The sequence below is a fragment of the Merops nubicus genome, unplaced genomic scaffold, assembly GCF_000691845.1.
Source record: "Merops nubicus isolate BGI_N331 unplaced genomic scaffold, ASM69184v1 scaffold12534, whole genome shotgun sequence".
Lineage (NCBI taxonomy): Eukaryota > Metazoa > Chordata > Aves > Coraciiformes > Meropidae > Merops > Merops nubicus.
Window position 1 is genome coordinate 18,174 of NW_008606477.1, and position 18,400 is coordinate 36,573.

General features: G+C 46.5%; 1 protein-coding gene across 1 annotated transcript; it reads right to left on the bottom strand.

Annotated features, from left to right (window-relative positions):
- Positions 1 to 1,367: 1,367 nt before the first annotated feature.
- Positions 1,368 to 13,586, bottom strand: GRAP2 (GRB2-related adaptor protein 2). Its single transcript, XM_008939669.1, has 7 exons — positions 13,509 to 13,586; positions 10,347 to 10,438; positions 8,250 to 8,369; positions 6,432 to 6,600; positions 4,668 to 4,799; positions 2,413 to 2,532; positions 1,368 to 1,547 (listed from the first exon to the last, which is right to left on the bottom strand). The coding sequence occupies exons 1-7, from the start codon at positions 13,584 to 13,586 to the stop codon at positions 1,368 to 1,370; spliced, it is 891 nt and encodes a 296-aa protein (XP_008937917.1).
- Between the last annotated feature and the right edge of the window lie 4,814 nt (positions 13,587 to 18,400).

The following is an 18,400-nucleotide window of genomic DNA, read 5'->3' on the forward strand; positions in this document are numbered from 1 at the left end:
TATTTCCCTGACTATTTTTCTCCCACTGGGACTAAAAAAAGATAAGAACATTTTTCTTGCCAAGTCTGATTTGGTTTTAGAATTTTTGACTTGCCCTTTCTTTTTTTTACCAAGAATGATAAATGATCACTTCCTTGCTGACTGCCAAGGTCCCACACGTTGTAAAAAATTTGGGCAGCTTGTGTAATATCCCATTGCCTGAACAGTGGTTATGCAGCAGTGTCTCCTTCACAGGGTTTCGATAATTTGTAATGTGCATTTGCAGGATGTTTGTATGACACCTGGCAACAATTTGAAAACCTATTAATTTACCTTATGTCATCCAAAAGAAACAGGAGCAGACTATTTGTTGGCCACAACTTTATTCTCTGCATACTCTAAAGTAACAACTTCATCTGTTGGATGAGGGGTTCTGCTAGCAGGTCAGAGTTGTGTACACGGAGATCCTGAACACTCCACGTTCTCAGGGAAAGAACTTCTCCCACCAAACCAGAAAAACCTCTTCTCTCCAACCCCTCCTCAGTTCAATTGTACAAGAGAAACAAGTGAGGGATATTCATTGGTATACAGTCCAGTGGATATTAATTTAGCTGAGGGGCCTGACCTGCTGTAATGAGGATGTCTAACAGACATGTAGGTACTTTACAGACCAGCTTGGACAAGTTGTTATTATGAGGTGCAGAAATAAGAGCAGAACTACCAGAAGAAGCAGAAAAAGTAGCTTCTCACCCTGTCATACCTTCACAAGAGGTTTGTTTGGACAAAATCTTATAGGATCCTTTCCCATCATCTGGTGTGTCCATCCAGTCCATACTCACAGAAAATATGAGGGGTAAGCCAGAAACTATTTGGAAAAGTCAAGGTTGTCTTGCAGCTCAGCCTAAGGCCCTCTCATTTTCCTTCCCCACCCAAAGGATGAATATGGTCACCTATGGTCATTTAATTCAACTGGCTGTTCCTCCTACCTCTGCAAGACTGGTGAAATGGAGCCTGAAGAGATTATGAGTGTCACCAGATCCAAAAGGAAGGGGAAGGGCTAGCAGAATACTGAAGCTTGACTTGTCTCAGGTGCATTTCCCCAGAACAAACCTAACTGCAGGAAATTCTCAACACTTAGCCAAAGAAGGGAGAGAGCAGGAGAAATCCAGCAAGGTCTCCATAAACAATCCAGGATTTTTGCTCCCTCCCCTTCATGGATGCGAAAAAACAGGGGGGAAACTTCCTATCCTTTCCAAAGGGCTGCCTTTCGTATCAACGTTTCAAAAGATCAGTTGCCAATAAATTAAAACAAAACAAAAAAAAAAACCACAGTACATCCTGGGGACAGGGGAAGAAGAGCAGCTTCAACACGGCCCTCTTGGGGGGCTTCAGAGGGGCACGGGCGTGACGTAGTTGGCAGGGAAGAGCCCCAGCTCCCCACGCAGCCTTCCTTTCCACCAGGAGGGGTTGGAGCTGTCCAGGACCTCTAGGATGTCCCCGCTGCGGAAGCCCAGCTCGTCGTGCTCCACCGCCTCGAAGTCGTACAAGGCTCGGACCCAGAGCGTCCTCTGGAAGGGAGATAGGCAGGGAAGAGTGAGCCAGGGCTCACAGAGCATCCTCCTGCCACCCCACTTACACCCCAGTACCCCAGGACAAGCAGCACTGGAATTACGACCATCTTTCAGCTCAACTAGGAGGTGGCCAAGATGCCAGGAAGGAGAGACTGCTTTTCTGGTACACCTGAGTGATGGTGCTTGGCCTCTCAGCAGCCTCAGTAGACCCGTGGGTATTCACACCACAAGGTGAAAAGTCACACCTAGAGCAGGTCCTTAGGAGGTGGCATTCACCTGGCTCTGACTTGTCCACCCTGTGGTAGCTGGGTTTGAAGCCAGTTATGGGAGCATGGAGAAGGGTCCTGACTGAGTCTGAGAGTCCAAGTCCTCTAGGGAGGGTCTTAAGCCTTCTTTGGACTTTCCCCAAGGTCAGTCCCTTGAAATCAAAAGGATTTAGGAATTGGGTGCATCAGTTTATTTCTGGTTTGCACTTTAATAAGCACTAGGGCCAGAATTTTTTCTTACGAGACTTTGCAGTCAGTCTCCCATTGTGACCAGAAATGGGATTTTAAAGAACATAGCATGGGCTGCTCCTTTTCTTTTCTTTATTATAGACTAGCAAACTAGTCTAATTGAGAGGCATCTATTTGAGAGGCATGAGGCTGATGATCACTAGGGTCCCTTCCTCAGAGTGCTCCAGAAACAAATTCAGCTGGGACAGGGTCTTGAGAACAGAAACATCTTCTAAGATACATCCTAACAGGCTTAACACACGATTCCCCATGCAACGTCCATGCAGGTGATACTGCCCAAACTGCTTGGCTGATGCTAAAGGACCCATTGAGCTGGGCAGATGGAACCTTCCATGGTCATCACCTACTGGTGTCTGCTGGTGTGGTGGGTCTGTGTATCTCCGCTGCATTGCTGCTGCATTTCCTTGGACATGATCTCTTAGTCCATGCAGCCCATCTTTCCTGTCCAGGCTTCCACCATATCTATCCTAGAAAGAAAACAGCAAGAGATGAGACATGTAGATGCTGAGATGTACAAATGAGGGGCTTTAAGAGTCATTGGAGCTGGTCCATCCCTCATGTAAGTCATCTTAGATATTTGCTCTCAACACAGTCTTTGTGCTGCAGTCCTGCAATGCCCCTCACAGAAGAAGTCACCTTAGACTTCTATTTTGGATGTTTCCTCTTAGAATTGAAAGTTGACTATCCTCAACTGGTAAAACTGGTCAGAGAGGGGCTTTTTTTGGGTCTCTGGGACTTTTGGACAAAACTGAAGGCTGTTGTAACTGACAGCTGTACAGCCATGCTTGCCAAGGAGGCTTTTGCCAATCTGGAGCTATTATGCCCCAGTCCTGCCCCCTCATTTCTCTTGCTCTGCCCCATAAGCTGGTGGAATGGCAGTGATGCTGCTGCAGCTGACTGTGTACCTAAGGACTCACTGCTCTACTTTTTCTTGTGCTGCTCCGTGCTGCAAAGGGCAGGGAGCAAGCCCAAGAATCCAATCACCCAATTATCCAAAGAAGAAAAGAGACAAGATCAGGTTCAAAGACAAGAAGCCATATGACCACACATCTGAAGCCATATCAACACAAATCAGCCCAGACAGAGGGAGAGAGGACATGAGCAACATCTAGGGAGCAAATTCTCTTTTGTCTGCACAGCCGAGAGTTGCTGAGTGTCTTCATCCCTCCAGGCCCTTATAGTGCATGCACTAAGCTTTTTTTTAATGATAACAGTGTGACAGAATCTGTTATCATGTTAGTTCAGGTTGCAGCAATGCTTCAACACTGACAGGGTGTCTAATCAGGTGTGTCAACAGAGGGGAGGAAGAACAACAGCTTGTGCTTGCTGTTCCTGTAAATAGCTTTCATCCTCTCCCTCTTGCTGCTTCCTTTTTTGCACCCACTCTTCCAAAAACTCCCTCAGTCTCACTTGCACCTTTGTCAGCCTAAAAGCCAGCTGAGGTTGCCTGACACTGGAGCATGACTTGCACTTCATCTATCCCTGCTAGAAAGTGGGTGAACTTAATCTGGCTTTGCAGCTGCAAGACTTACTACATGGATTCTTCACTCCCACAGGAGTCTTTCTGCTCTGTCTCAGATGTCATCCATGCATAGACTGGACTCCAAAGAGTGCAGGCCCTCAGCTCTGTTAGAAGCTGTATTGTTCCTTCAGCAGTCCCCTGACAGACAGCACTGCTTGTCTGATGAGAGAACAGCCATTTCATGATCATCTCTGGTCTTGCTTGTGGGAGCTCTTGTGACTTAAGGGACACAGGTTTGTGTTTCTTCCCTTTAGCAGGACAAGCCCTCTCTCTGGATGATGCTATGCTGTCTCTAGCTAAAGACATGAGCCAATCCCAGGAAAACTATTTCCCCCAGATTAATCAGGAATAACTTTGAAGACAGCACCAGGTGCTGCTGTCATCCTCTCCATTCCTGTGCAAGCAAAGGAGTAAAGAAACCTCACTCATCAGAGGTGCAACATAGTGGAAGAGTGCAGAGACATTCCAGAGTCTAGAGGAGAAGGGGGAATGTTCTGAAGAAAACCAAACTCTCCTAGAGTTACCACAGTCATTTCTCATCCCTGTGATGTGCTGTGAGGTGATGAATGTCAGTAGCATAACCAAAACAAAAAAGAAACAGGCAGGAAGGTTGCATTTGTCCTACAGAGAAGAGATGAGTTCCTGAATCCATCTATCTGGGTGTGCAAGATCTGGGAGTGGTTTTCTGCACTCGTGCTGGATGACCCTTTATGTCCCTTCCTAGGCAAGGCAAGACACTATCTCTTGTTTTCCAATCCCAAAAAGTCCCTAGGAGTGCTCCCAGGTTACCAGTGAAAGCCCCACTGTACCCTGACTTCTGGTTTTTGCTGGTTTGTCACTCAGTCACAGATCACAGACTTAAATAAAAAAGTCTTAAATAAAAGCCCACACATTTATTACACCTCAAATTTCTCCCCAGGCCAACACCATCATGGCTGCTGCTCCCATACAAAGACCCAACTGACTCTGCTTCTTCAGGCAGATTTTTGACAAAGGGATGGCTTACTCACTACCAAGCAATTAAGACCAATGCTTCGTGTGCCTGGTCTTGACATCCCAAGCCCTCATTCTTGCTCGTACCTGCTGCTGCTGCAGTGTGGGGATAGGATGCTCCATGTATCTCTTGGGTGTAGGACAATGATCTTCTCCAGCTGCTCCACCCAAGTGGAATGCTTCCCGGCCCATCCGTTCCAGGCTCCCACCACGCCTGTCCTGATGGAGGAAAGATCACAAAAGTGAGGTGAGGTTTTGCTTCCTACCACATTTTTGACTGAATATTAGCAATTGTTGCACCCTGATCACTACTGTTACCTTGGAGGCTCTTCCAAAGGAACGATCCCATCCCTCTGAACAGAAGGACCACTCAGGAATTCTGTTTTATATCTTTGTCATAGCCAGTTCGTATCTGAAGGCTGCATAGTAGTGGGAAATGCTGGGCTGAAAAATGTGTGAAATTGCTGGCCAATGATGTGAGGACCAGCACAGGCGTTGGGCTCTTTTTGGAAACACTGCCCTTAGACTTCATTTGTCTCTGGACTGCAATCTGTGTGTTAATATCATTTTATCATATGGTGGTAGCATCTAGAAATGTGAATTGTGAATTGAAACCCTGCTGTGACGAATGCTGAACATGCCCTGCTGAGCCCATCACCATAACAAACAGGCAGAGCATTTGCCAAAGCAAACTTGACTCCTTTCATTTGCCTGTCTGCATCTTGGAGCAAACGCTGTTTTCTCTTTCCTTCCTGCTCACAGTCAGCTGACAAACAGGTTGTTTTACTGATAGACATGCCTACAGTCTTCCTCTCTCCTTCCCCAGGCAATTCTTTGCTGTGATCTCTCTCCCAGAGGTCCCATAGCCTCTATTTTGTACCTTACTAATGCACTTTTAAAGCTCTGCAGAAGTGGTCTAGAAGGAGACCACAACACAAGCCCCTTTGGGATGAAAAATTGGCTCTTTTGAAGCCACTAAGACTGACCCACACGTAGCCTAGAAAACTTCCCTGCAGCAGTGAGCACATCATGTACCTTCTGCTTTGTCTCTCCCTGCACATCCTGGTGATTTAACAGCAGGATCCGTTTCCTAGGAGGGCAGGACTCTGGTTATTGCAGTGACCAGGCGTGCTAACTCCCAGGGCTGTGTGTGCAACCTTCAGCACTCTCTGCTGGCTCATTTGCTTGGTTTCTGGCACAAAACCAGGCATTCACTGGCCTTGGATTTCCCTTCCTTCTCAAACATCCACTGCATCTTCCTTGAATGCACAGCTTGTTCCCTTATCTGCTGTGTTCTTCTCAGCAGTACTTTTGAGATTCTACCAGCTGCTGCTCCAGGCTCTGCTCTCAGTTCCTGGACACTCCTCACTGTGTTTGCTCAGTAACAGAAGATTCTTTTGAGCAGACAAACCTTCAGCTGTGACAACAACTGCACTCTGGGTGCGTTCAAGGACATGAGGAAATCAGAGTCAAATTCTTCTCAGACACAACCTCCCAGTCAGCTCTGTACCTGCCCTTATGAGATCTGCCCATTTCAGTGAGGAAAGTCCTGCTTCCCTTGGATCTGGAAGGCATCTGAGCCATTCCAGCTCTGGGGCACTACCGCAGCTTTAGCAAAGCCCCTCTGTGCAGATTTGCAGCACTACCTATCGTGAGCCAAAACAGAATCAGAAAATTCTGCCCAATTTTAGAACTCTGTCTGCCCCTGAATCCACTAAACATCTAAGTTGCAGGGCCCACCAGTGTAGAGATGGGATTGGGTTTTGAAGGACAGACTCAGCCCCCCTCCACACCCACCCCAAGATGTTCTCATGGGCTGTACTGAGAAACTCCTAAGAATAGTTTGTTTACCTTCTCTTCTCGGCTGTTGTCCCTCAGGAAGATCTGCTTCTGCCTGGAGATGGAAGTTGTCTTGTAGTAGTCCACCAGCTTGTTTAGTGAGTGGAATTTTTCTGTCCACAAGTAATAGTTACCCTTGGAATCTCTCATCACTTTGAAGTGTTGCACATCATCTTCATGCCTGGACCCAAGTGGGAAAAGTCAGAGGTCATCAACCAGATTGCACTTCCATCTTTTTTTTGAGAAAGTCTTTTCCAGAAGGGACCAGAGCTTGTCATTTGGCCAAATCTAGACTTCTGGAAAGCAAAGCAGTGGCAGTTCTTGTGTCTACTGCACCTAAATGTGGCTCTATTTCAAAAGACACAAACACAGAGTGCTGCAGGGCTGCCCAGTCACAAAGCACTATCAGAACAAAGCATGGGATTTGGAAACCTCTCCTTTGACATTGAGGCCAGAGGAGCTTTCAGGTCCACAACTAACTAATAGCTTTATTCTGTACTTTGTATGGGAGACAGAGGTGCAGTTTTATTCTGCTCACTAGGCTCTGCAGGTTCCTGTCACCATCCAGCCGGCATTGACTTTGAGAGATGTTATTAGGCCTTTTCACACCACAGACATCACCACTACATGCAGACATTCTCCCTACCCAAGGGAGAAAAGAAAAATAAAGAAAGAATTATTAGTTGCTGTAAGAAGCCAAATCAACTATCTCAACCTTCTGGCCCTGCTTCCCCCCTGAAACTCTCCTCCTCTAAACTCTTGTCTGATCTGTACCAGATGTGGTCTGGTTTTGGTACCCACCTCCTTGCTCTGTGTTCAGGAGCTCAAAACACTCATCTCAGAGGCTACATCTGCACAAATAAACTACATGGGGACCAGGCAGGGCCTGACTGCTCTCCTGGAGTGCTGTAGTCATACAAGCTGTTAGCATGGTTTTGGTCTAAACTAAAAAGCCCTCCCCTCAGGCCACGGTTAGGGGGACAGTGGACCAGGAGCTGTGTGCAGTGAGCTGCTTGAATACAGCTGGTTTATTCTGTTCTGTGGGATAAAAAGGATTTAGCCATATGGATCTGAGCTGAGCCACGTTGCTTGACCTCAGGGCCAGAGAAAGAGCCTGACTGTGCTCAGTTTATTGGTGTTTATCGGTGTAGATGTAACCAGAATATTCCCCTGAATTCCTCCCAGATGCTTTTTGAGCTCCCTGAGTCAGCAAGGGCATGCTGCTTGGAAAAGACATTGCTAGCCACTACTCTAATTTCAATCTGGTTATCAATTGTTGGACTGAAAACTGGGAGACAACCATCATTGAAGAGCTCTGCTTTGAAGCAAGTGCTCTGAGAAGGGCTGGGCTACAGTAAGCTGCTGAAATGCAGCTGGGCCATAAGCAACTAAAAACCATTCCAGTTTGATGGCTGTTTAGTGACTCGTGGGGAATAAGTTGACTGTGGAACAGGCATCTCTTAATGGGTAGTAGTGGAATTCTTGGATTCAGTAACCAGAGCTTTCAGGGAATTAAATGGAAGGCACAGGTTTTGCCCTATAGATGTCCCATGGACCACTCTGCTTTGCTGCAGCTCTTCCAGAGAAGCAGGTCACCAGGGGGATGCAGCTTTGAAATGGGGCATTCACCAAGTTGCTTGAAAAGAGGCAGAAGCATTTGGGAATCAGATGCCTGGTTTCTTCTTGTTCACAACACAGCAGCACTGCCAGTGACTGGCAGCATTCAGACTTCCCAAGGGACTATGCCACATTAGGAATCCTGGCAAGAGGAGGCTGGGGATACCATTAAAGAGGAAAAGAAGCAGGAAAATGCTGCGAAAAAGCAGGTACCTGACAGAGATGGAGAAGTCACCGTGAGAGTTCTGACTGGCTCTAACAATGAAGGAGCCAACTCCTTTGCTCATGAGGATGTTCTCTGCTTCGTGGCGGGATATCCCCTCATCAAACCAGCTGCCAAGTGGGAAAAAATCATGGAGAGGTGACTCAGAACGTGAATTAAGGTGAGGAACAAAAATGTTGAGGGCAAAAAGAATGTGAATAAGCAGGGTGGAAGAAAGATGAAACAAAGGATCAGAGGAGCCCACAGGACTACTCCCAGTGGCCATGTACACGCTAAGGTCCAGGGTTTTGATGGGTGCAAACCATTTTCTTTGAGCAGTAATAGCATGCAGAGGCAAAGAGAACAATGCAAGCTTTTGCCTGCTGAGAAGCAACACTCGGCCGAAACTCTAATTACAGGCACAGTCCAGTAAGGTGTGAGTCAAAGAAAGTTTAAATTACAAATGTCTCTGTATGTATACATACACACAGAACTCTCAGACCTATACATCAAATTGCTTTTGGGAAACTGATTGAAAATTACTGGACTGTGATGGATATATTGCAAGGGACACGCATAAATATTTAGCAGAAGCAAGCCGTGGGAGTTTTAGTACTAATAAATTGGTTCCTGCAAGAGTTATAATACCACAAAATAGCAGAAACACAGAATACATAAGCACGGTTATGTAAATTTAGCCAGGCATAACAACCAGTAGTATGAGGCACTGGACAAATAATGAGAAAGTCACCATAAACAGCAAAATAAGACAGTGTCAGTAGGAATTTTTCAGTAGAGGAAAAAAATCCTGCTGTAGACTTATGTATGTCCACTCCACAGCTAATAATGTCAACCTGCAGTCTTCTGCTTTTATGTAATGTTTAATTGCATTAAAATAAAGGACTGATAGTTTCTTAAGCTCTATAATTTCCACTTTTGGGTTTCACTATACTTATTATCATCACCGTCCACCTATTGTATCATTAGCAAGGGGAAATGAGATCTAATTAGCATTGGGAACTGGTCTCGAGGATTGCTTGACATGATAATGATGGGAAAAAATGGTCCATCAAAAATAGGAGACAGCTTTCTTCCCCACATCTGGTTCTTGCATCTGGCCTCAGCTGCTCCTAAGTGCAGACATGCTGCTCTTAGAAAGGTGCCCAAGCAGAAATAGTTCTTTACAACTCTTGCACAGAGTTTTTTTGGGTGTGCAGGCAGGGAACGTGGAGAAAGGTGGAGGGGTGGCTGGGTGAGGAGGTCGGCACGTCTGGGCTGTCATCTCCTCCACGCCAGGAGCAACCCCCGTAGCCTTGCACTGACCTCTAGTGTAGAGAGGAGCTCACACACGCTGGAGGATGAGGAGGATGAGGGTGCCGGGGGGGGAAAGGAGGTTCATGTAGCGAAGGGACGAGGGGGTGCAGGGAATCACATTTTTCCACTTCATTTTCAGAGAGATCCTTTGCTTTCCCCTTTGTGCTCAGCCTCTGCCCCCAAGACTGCTCTCCTCCTGTCTGAGGAGATCTAAAAGCAGTTCCTGCCACGTCTCAGTAACATCCCTCCGAGCAACAGCAACAAAGGTGCTGCTTGGGAAGGGTGGAGAGCACCGAGAACCAGCCAGCTCTGAAAGAACAGAGGATGCTTCAGAGTGGAGATAAGCTGCAGGGGCAGAACTCTGTTCAGCATCGTGGCAACCGTCACCAGCCTGAAATCCTTCTGTGTTGTACCCACTGCTTCCTACCAGAATCACAGGGTCATTTAGCTTGGAAAAGACCTTTCAGATCATCTAATCCAACCATTCACCTAACTCCACCACATCCACTGCTAAACCGTGTCCCTCAGCACCACATCTACATGACTCTCAAACCCCTCCAGGGCTGGTGACTCTACCACTTCCCCGAGAAGCCTGTTCCAGGGCTTAACAACCCTTTCAGCAAAGAAACTTTTCCTAATACCCAATGAAACCTCCCTTTGAGCACAACTTGAGGCCGTTTCCTCTTGTCCTATCGTTTGTTATTTTTGAGCAGAGAGCTCTGGCACATCGTTGTGCCCTGGGCAGCACTCTGGAAAGGGGCAGCAGTGGTGCACACAGAGTCCATGGCACTTACGGGGGAACGTGGAAGTCAATGAAGTTCTTGGGGACATAACCCTCTTGACTTCTGAGCTCAGCCTTGTACCACTCCTCCTGGGAGCTCAAAACCTGCAATGGAGAGATGGATGGATTAAACGTGTCTCCTGAGAAAGGCAAAAGCAACCAAGGTTCTGGCAGAAAGAGAATGTCTTGTAAGAATAGAAGAGAGCTCCACATATGCTCTGCTTCCCACCCACTGTGCAGCAAGGTTAGTGATTGATGACCACATTGGGCCAAAGCAATGAAGAAGACCAAGCAGAATTAGAGGAACTGCTTGTTAACTTCATCCCTTCCACTCAATACCTGCCTAGGTGGCTGGGGATGCTGTCTGCATGTCTCTGATATCTGGGAAATGGAGGAATTCAGCTCTGAAGGATTTAACAGGGGTTTAAGGAGTTCTCTGCACTGCTTTTAATAGTTGGTACTGAAGCATCTTGGTTTCATAAGTGAGGAAAAAAACAACCTTTGAAAAATCCTCTGCTACATCTGAGTATGGAAGGATAGATGTGTGTGTGTGTGTTATGACTGCAGGGATGTTACCATGTGCTTTTTGCATGTAATTTTGCAAGAAATTATTTAGTGGCTTAAGTCATCAGCTGCCCTGAGCTTTGCCAAGGTAGGCAGATGGAGGCAAAAATCATTTAAAAGCTGTGGTTACACCTAGAAGATTGTTGGGCAGCAAGAAGCTAGTCCACCATGCACACTGGAGCAGCTTCACGTGTGGACATGTTAATATTGACTGTGATGATCCTTTGGGACTGAACTGCTGACCAGAGACTGCCCAAATTCACTGCTCCCTGCCTGATGGCCCCTGATGCAGCCCTAAGCTAGAGGGGAGAGGATGGGGATCCAACCACGCTGTGATTTTACTGCAGATGTTGTGGTCTTTGGTATTTTGTTTGATGTTCCAGCTCCTGGGCCAGAATTCCACTTTATGCAATGAGAAGATGTTTCCCTCTGGTTTTGGATAGGAGCCTGAAAGCATGAGCCATAACAGTTTTAAAAGGAGGAAGCAAGTGGAAAAGGCTTAATTTAAAATCTATTGTCAACAACGATACTAGTTTGGAAAGCCAGTCTCATGTTTTTGGAGCCAAATGCACGTGTTCTGACTGCTTGGTGTTGGCAATGGGAGGTCCCTGTTTTGGGGACCAATTCTTCATTGCCTTGCCTGCCACATAGGCCTTTTTTATGCATTTAGCTCCAGAAAGGTTGGGGAACAGAAGCTGTGGAGTTCCCTGATTGTATAGTCACTGCTTCCCCCATCGCTGGGTGCCAGATGGAGGCTCTCCTGCTGCTGTGGCCAACCAAAGGGGATGATGACAGCTACTCCCTGCTCATGCTCAGGCCCTACTCTGTTGGCAGCAAGGTTTCCAGCAAGCCCCACTTGCTGGTTCTCAGTGCAGGGCTGGCAGGTTTCTTTCAGTGTCATCCTCTCAGAGAAGGATGTGGCGGGGGGGGGGTTGGTGAGAGGGTGGATTTCCTCCTGTCACTGCTGTTTGAGGGCCTCATGTTTCCTGTTTTCTAATCTCTATATCAATCCTGTTCATCTTATCTCCTTTATAAATCAGAAAAGACAGCCAGAAGGTTGTGCAGGCAGCAGGAGGGGGCTCGTGATGCTGAATACATGTCTGTGTATTCCAGAAGAGAGATATTACTCAAGATAACTTCATGTTACTATGGCTTGGGTGGCTAAGGTGTTATTTTGTTTACATCAAGGGTGTTAAAGCAAGAGGCAGTCTGACTTTTCTGGCAGTGAAGTCTCTGATGGGTAGTGTTACTTGACACTTCATCAGTAGCTTCCAACATACTTTGAAAGGAAGCTCTAGCTTATAATGACTTTACAGGAAGGGAATCTGAGGAACAGAAGGAAAAGTGATTTGGCCAACACCATCACTCCAGCCAGGGACTTGATGAAACCAGAGACTCCCAAAGAAGATGTTGGGTAAAAAATCACAGGACAGTGTGGATGTGTGGACTAGTTTTCACCTAAGGAAGAATTAGGAATTAGTGTGCTCATCTATATTGAAGAGAGGCAGTGATTTCTCCAGAACCTTATCATAGCTCTTTGCAAAAACTTGGTATTTGATATCAATAAGTTCTGGATGCCATCAACTTTGCCTAAGAATTAAAAGGCCAATAAAATTAAAAATGGTGATGATGGAAGAGGCAAGGCTGAGAACCAGTATCATGTTATGAACTGGAATAGCTGGGACTGTACAGGGAGGTGGCAAAGTCTCCCTGGCCAAACAAGGGTTTGGATCCTCCTGTTGTACATCATCCCTTTGGACAGTGGAGCAGTTAAGACCTTGGAGTGGAGTCATTCTCAAGGATTTTCATCTGAAACAGAACAGCTACGCTAGAGGCTGAGAAGGGGACAATGAGGGTGGAGCAGCATGTGACTGTATCTGTGGGACTTGGGTAGGGTTAACGAGAACTCTTCATAACACATGCAAATCAACTTTAAAGAGACTCTGTATTGTATATGATCAACTCTATTACTGCCATCACCACACTGATAAATTCCTTCAAGGGAATATTGTTAGCTGAGGACCTCTTAAACTCTTCCATTATGTGTGGAACAGTCTCATGGACTTCTCTTCTTCTATTTCCAATTGCCTAAAACCCCTCTGGCAACTAACGGTAATTACTTACAGTGAAAAGTCAGATATAAGTTCTATAATGCATGATGACTATTTTTTTAAGATGTTTGAGAGCTGGAAATAAGGAAGACAGGAATCCTTCTCCCACCTCATCCCACCTGCCTTTAGACATGGTCATCCTACATGTAGTTACCCTAGACTATCTAAATAGTCAATTAAAAGAGACATTTCAAAATCTGTCTACTGAAGAACTGGATCTCTGCCCCAACGAGGGCACTGATCCTTTCCTGCTGACTGCCAGAGGACTGTAGGGCAACTAAATCCATAATTCATGGACCTAATGTCAAGGGAAGTGGACACAGACTCAAGCAAACTGGGAACTGTTGGTTGACCTACAGTAAGCCCTATGGGTGATGAGCATCCTGTATTTGTATCTCAGATGTCTATCTTCATCTGTTTTGTCATGGCAAATGGGAGCATGGAAAGATCTGGGAGAACTTTGAGAAATGCTGTTTAGTCAAGCCTGGGGCTGCACTTACCTTCAGCATATCCCCAGCCTGGAAGCTCAACTCATCCTCTCCAGAAGCATTGAAGTCAAACTTGGCAATGGCTTCCATGCCGTGTCTTGCTGGCAGAGCAAAGCTGGAAGAAGTACATGCTTGTCAACATCTATCAGCTGCTGGAACTGCTGAGTCTGGCCTCTAGAAAGCTCATAGGCCATGTTGTGGTTTGTATGTGGATAAGCATGAACCAACCATTGGTAGACATCAGTTACTAGACACAGAAAGACATTAGCAGGTAGAAGAGATGTCACAGCCAAGAGGCTGTAGTTAGCTCAAGCCAGGAGTTCAAACAACCCACTGTGTATGTTCATTCCAACAGATCTCTTCCTCTGCAGTTTGGACGCATCACCCAAATATGCTGGTAGCAGGGAAGAACCTTCAGTATAGACCAACCACTACTCTCTCACAGTCCCCAATAAAGCAAGAGACTGTCATGCAACAGAAGAATGCATCTCCCCTCTGCAGTGACTTACTCTTTATCTCAAGAGTGAGACAAATGGCAGACAAAATGAATAGCCTGCAATAAATACAGTTTTTTCTTGGACAGAGGCCATAAGACCGAAGGCTGAAAGAATCTTTTCTTTGGGATGGCTTAGCATGGGTGACTGCAATATTTGGCTAGGAAAAACTGTTTGCAGAAAGGCTGGATTCCCTCCTTTGGAGCAGGCAGAGGGTGAAACTGCAGCACTGACAAATTTCAGACGTGCACGTAGGTTACCCCAGTGTTGGTAACGGAGGAGCCTGAGATGCACCAGACAGCCTGCAAACCAAAGCCCTCTTTTCATCAGCAGAGCAGATGTGGCAGGGGAAGCAGCAACATGAGCTTCCCTTCTTCACCACTTCCTGCTCACATAACTCAGATGTACCCCAGCAAGACCACTTCTATTATCAATTGAGTTGCTCATTTTCCATGGCTGGGTCGTGGACCCTGGTGGGGCTGCCAGTGACACGATGAGGAATAGGTGGGCATTGCCACACTGAGCAGGTACACTGCTGCTAGATGCTCTTGCAGCCTAGCTTGTGAAGAGCATCAGACATCTCCAACAGAGAAGTAATTTCTATGGTTTCTAAGCCAGGTTTGTATGGGAACAATGATCCTGAAGCCAATGGTTCCGTTACCCAACCTCTCACAAAAACACCCCCACTTTATGACTTTATGAGCATTCTTGACCAGAAAGCCCTAGGAAAAAAAAAAAAACCAAACCAAATGAACAACCCTAGTTAGGGGGCTATTTTTTGTCTCCTGTTAGAACTGAGAAAAGTTCCCCAAAATATAAAATGCATCAGCATGATGTCACTCCAAAATCATCAGGCTACTGTAACCCTCCTTCTCTGCAATACCTGTGTACACTTTCTCCTTTGATGTGCCAGATGCCAACCGTGGGGGCTGACTCTTCCCTCATGATTTGATGCCTGCTTCACCAGCAGAGACCCTTTGGGTGCCTTTACCCAGCTGAGGAGTGGGCTAATGCTTGGCCTAACATTTCATTAAATCCTGGATAAAACAGTCCACAAGAGGGGCTGTAACATCACTGGAGATTAGTTCTGAGATTTTTTTTACAACTCATTTCCCACTAGAAAGAGATCTTCACATGCTTCCTATTGGGTTCTCCATCCAGAATCCATCCTTTTTTGCTCCTTACAGGTGAATATGTATCCCTATGGCTGATGTGAGCTGTGCAGCACCAACACAGGTTTTTTGGCAGTCCACAGGTATCTCAGCTTGAACTCATCCTACAGCAACTGGGACTGTTTCAGTGTTGGGGACTATATAGATCAGGCTGGATGAGGCTCTGAACAGCTTGATCTAGTTGGAGATGTCCCTGCTTATGGCAGGGGGGTTGGACCAGAGGCCCTTTGGAGGTCCCTTCCAGCCCAGACATTCTTTGATGTCTTCCCACAGCCGTTGTGAGTCCCTTGCGTGCTAACAGAGTGAGTATTAAATCAGAGGGGAATTAACCATCCAGGGAACTAGTTAAACAATGATACTCTGTCATGCATAAGAACTGATGAAAAAGGCTAAAGGAGGATTACATTAATAAGGGATGTTTTCAGTGTTTTATCTTGCAGCAGCAAGATCAGAGCCAACAGTGCAGACGAATCCTGGTGCTCCTAAGTGCGGTGCATTAATCCCAGCTTGAGAAAAAAAAAACAAACACATTTAAAACCAATAAAATGTTTAAATACAAACCTTGTCTTTTATTTCTGCCCCTTATTCACAGAAGAGGCAATGGGGGTGCTGTCTGAAGGGGAGGAGAGGGGAGAGAGCCTTTCTTTTTCAATACCCCAAATGTTAAAGGTACGACTGGAGATGTCACCCCTTCAAAAGGGGAAGGGTTTATGAAACAGTTAAAATCTCCTCTCTCACCTCCTTTTCAATTTCAGCAATCCCAGCCTTGGGGAGAGACCAGGAGACAGATACCTCTTCAAACAACCTAACACATGGATTAAATGTGCTTTTCATTGCCAGCAGCTGGATTTAGAAGTGGCTCAAATACCATACACGGCGTTGGCTGTGTTGATAAATCAGCAATGCACTAATGCTGTGGTCTTAAGCTCTTCCCCCACCAACTACTAAAGCAACACTAGCCAATAATCCTGTCTTTGAACTCCAGCCTACCACTTTTCATCACCTGAACTTCAAACCAGGTCTGGTTTTCTGATCCCGTTCCTCCCTCCATCTGCAGCTCGAGCATCCTCACTTCACATGGGTCAGTGCTGGGCCCTCATGAAAACTCCCTGCCAGGGGACCATTCTTTCCCTCTCTGCATGTGTGTGACTTCGAGCAGCACTCTGTGACACAGAGGGATGGGAAGTTTTTTTGTTATTGCCAAGAACTCCCATTTCTCAAGCACCTTTTATCCCAAAGGACAGCATTGAAGCGTGCAGACAGAGAGACAGATTTTGCTTTTCACTGCCTGGTGCAACTCCTTTAAGCTTTTGAGTAACCAAGGACAATTTTAGACTGTGCATAATGCTCTGTGTGAAAAATCACCTTTCTACAGGGTTTAACATGAAGCCTATGTGATGGTTAAAGGAGGATTTTTCAGTTCCAAGTGTGAGTTGACCAGTACCCTCCATTTTGTGCTGGCTCTCTGCATAGAGGTGACTTTTCTCTGTGCTTCCCCATTGTAACAAGGTGGAACCAAGGGGCATAAGGCTTCTGGAGCCCAAGATTCTTAAAAGAAGTGGAAAGCAGCATGGCTTTGCAAGCACTGTGGAGGTATTTTCATTTGGCAGGATGCCATTCCCTAAGCAAAACCATCAGCACATCTCTGTTGATGGAAAGAGCCAGTGTCTAAATCAGGTCAGCAAGCAACAGACTCTGACAGCAGCATCCCAAAGAGCTTAGCACTGTTAGCTGGGTCAATATTCAGGAATAACCATGCCAGGAAAGGTCACTACCTATTTGTTTTCACCAGCTAAGCCACATACAAGTGCTATGGGAATATCTAGTGCCAAACCCACAGACCTTTTGCTGTGGAGCTAACAGTGCAGCTCCACTGATGGCCAAGCAATAAGAGGGTAAGACTTAGAAGGGATAACAAGTCACTAAAACGTTCAGCATTGCCATATTTGAGTCTTGGCTCTCCTGCCCTTGGGCCCAGCCGCTGCCTGCAAACAAAATAAGCCTCCCAGGAACCGGATTTGGAGAGCGGACAAACTTTCAGGACCCTATAATCAACAGCAGTTGGTGAGAAATGCCCCAGATGAGGATGGTGGTTTATCTCACTGGGGAATCTGGGTCTTCTGTGCTCCTTCCAGTCAGGACAGAGGAGAGCTGTGCAGCACCACAGGGAGCCCATGCAAGGGCAGCCACAGAGAGAGCAGCACCACACCGCACAACGTCGGGAGGGTGCAAGACGTGAACCTTTGCTGGGGAGGACTAGGGTGGGGGGAAACACCTCCTTCTGTTTGCCCACCCCCTCCCTCCGTTTCCAGCTGCTCAGGTTGGGCCAGGCACAGGGGTTTGTCCTGCCAAAGCCCTGTGCCGTTGAGGCAGCTGGTGAACAAGATGGCACTGGGAGCCCACGCCCTTCCCCTGCCACCCAGCACCTCACCTCGCCTGCCCAAACCCCCCTTTCCTCCTGGAAGCCTTGCCCACACGACTCCGAGCCACACTCACCTGGGAGCAGCTCTCCTCTCCTCTGGCACCTTGCTAGAAAGCAGGAGGCAGGTTACCAGCTGAGGGAAGGAAGAGCAGGAGAACTCAGCCTGTGTCAGGCTCCTCCCTGCAGTGACAGCACATCAGCAACGGCTCCACGTGCGCGGATCAGAGAATCATAGAATCATTTAGGTTGGAAGAGACCTTTAAGATCATCAAGTCCAACCATCGAGCCAACAGGGCTCTAAAGTCCTCTGCTAAAACAGATCAGAATCTGTCAGGGTTGGATGCTCAGGATTGGATGTGGGGGACAGGAGCAACGACCCCGTGGCTGTCACAGGACAGAGTGGGGACAATTCTCATTCTCTACTGTCAGAAATATTTGGTACAGTGGATATTTAAGAAGGTGATGCCAGCTCAAAAGGACCTGCCCTTGGCTGCTGCCTTAACAGCTGAATAAAGGATAGCACTGTCCCTCAAAAAATTCAAGTTCTACCCAAATAAGGAAAACAGGAAAAAAAAGGCAGATCTGGTAAGTGAAATGAGAAACCATAATAAGTCTGTTGAAAAGCATATCTTGAAGAACAAGTAGTGGAAGACATAAAAACATGTAATAAAATTATTTTCAAAGACAACGAAACAGGAAGCCTGCCAGAATGTCTGCAAGGCTGGCGGATGATTGAGATGTAAAAAGAGTGCTCGAAGAAGATAAGGATGAAGCACAAAAGCTAAATGAATTTTTTTTTTGCATCCGTGCATCTTC

What these genes read in the sequence shown, in the direction of transcription:
- GRAP2 (XM_008939669.1), bottom strand. Translation starts at nt 13,586, where the DNA reads ATGGAAGCCATTGCCAAGTTTGACTTCAATGCTTCTGGAGAGGATGAG. An exon ending in AGGCTGGGGATATGCTGAAG is followed by an intron (nt 10,439 to 13,508) that starts GTAAGTGCAGCC and finishes TCTCCATTGCAG; the next exon opens with GTTTTGAGCTCCCAGGAGGA. An exon ending in ATTGACTTCCACGTTCCCCC is followed by an intron (nt 8,370 to 10,346) that starts GTAAGTGCCATG and finishes CCCACTTGGCAG; the next exon opens with CTGGTTTGATGAGGGGATAT.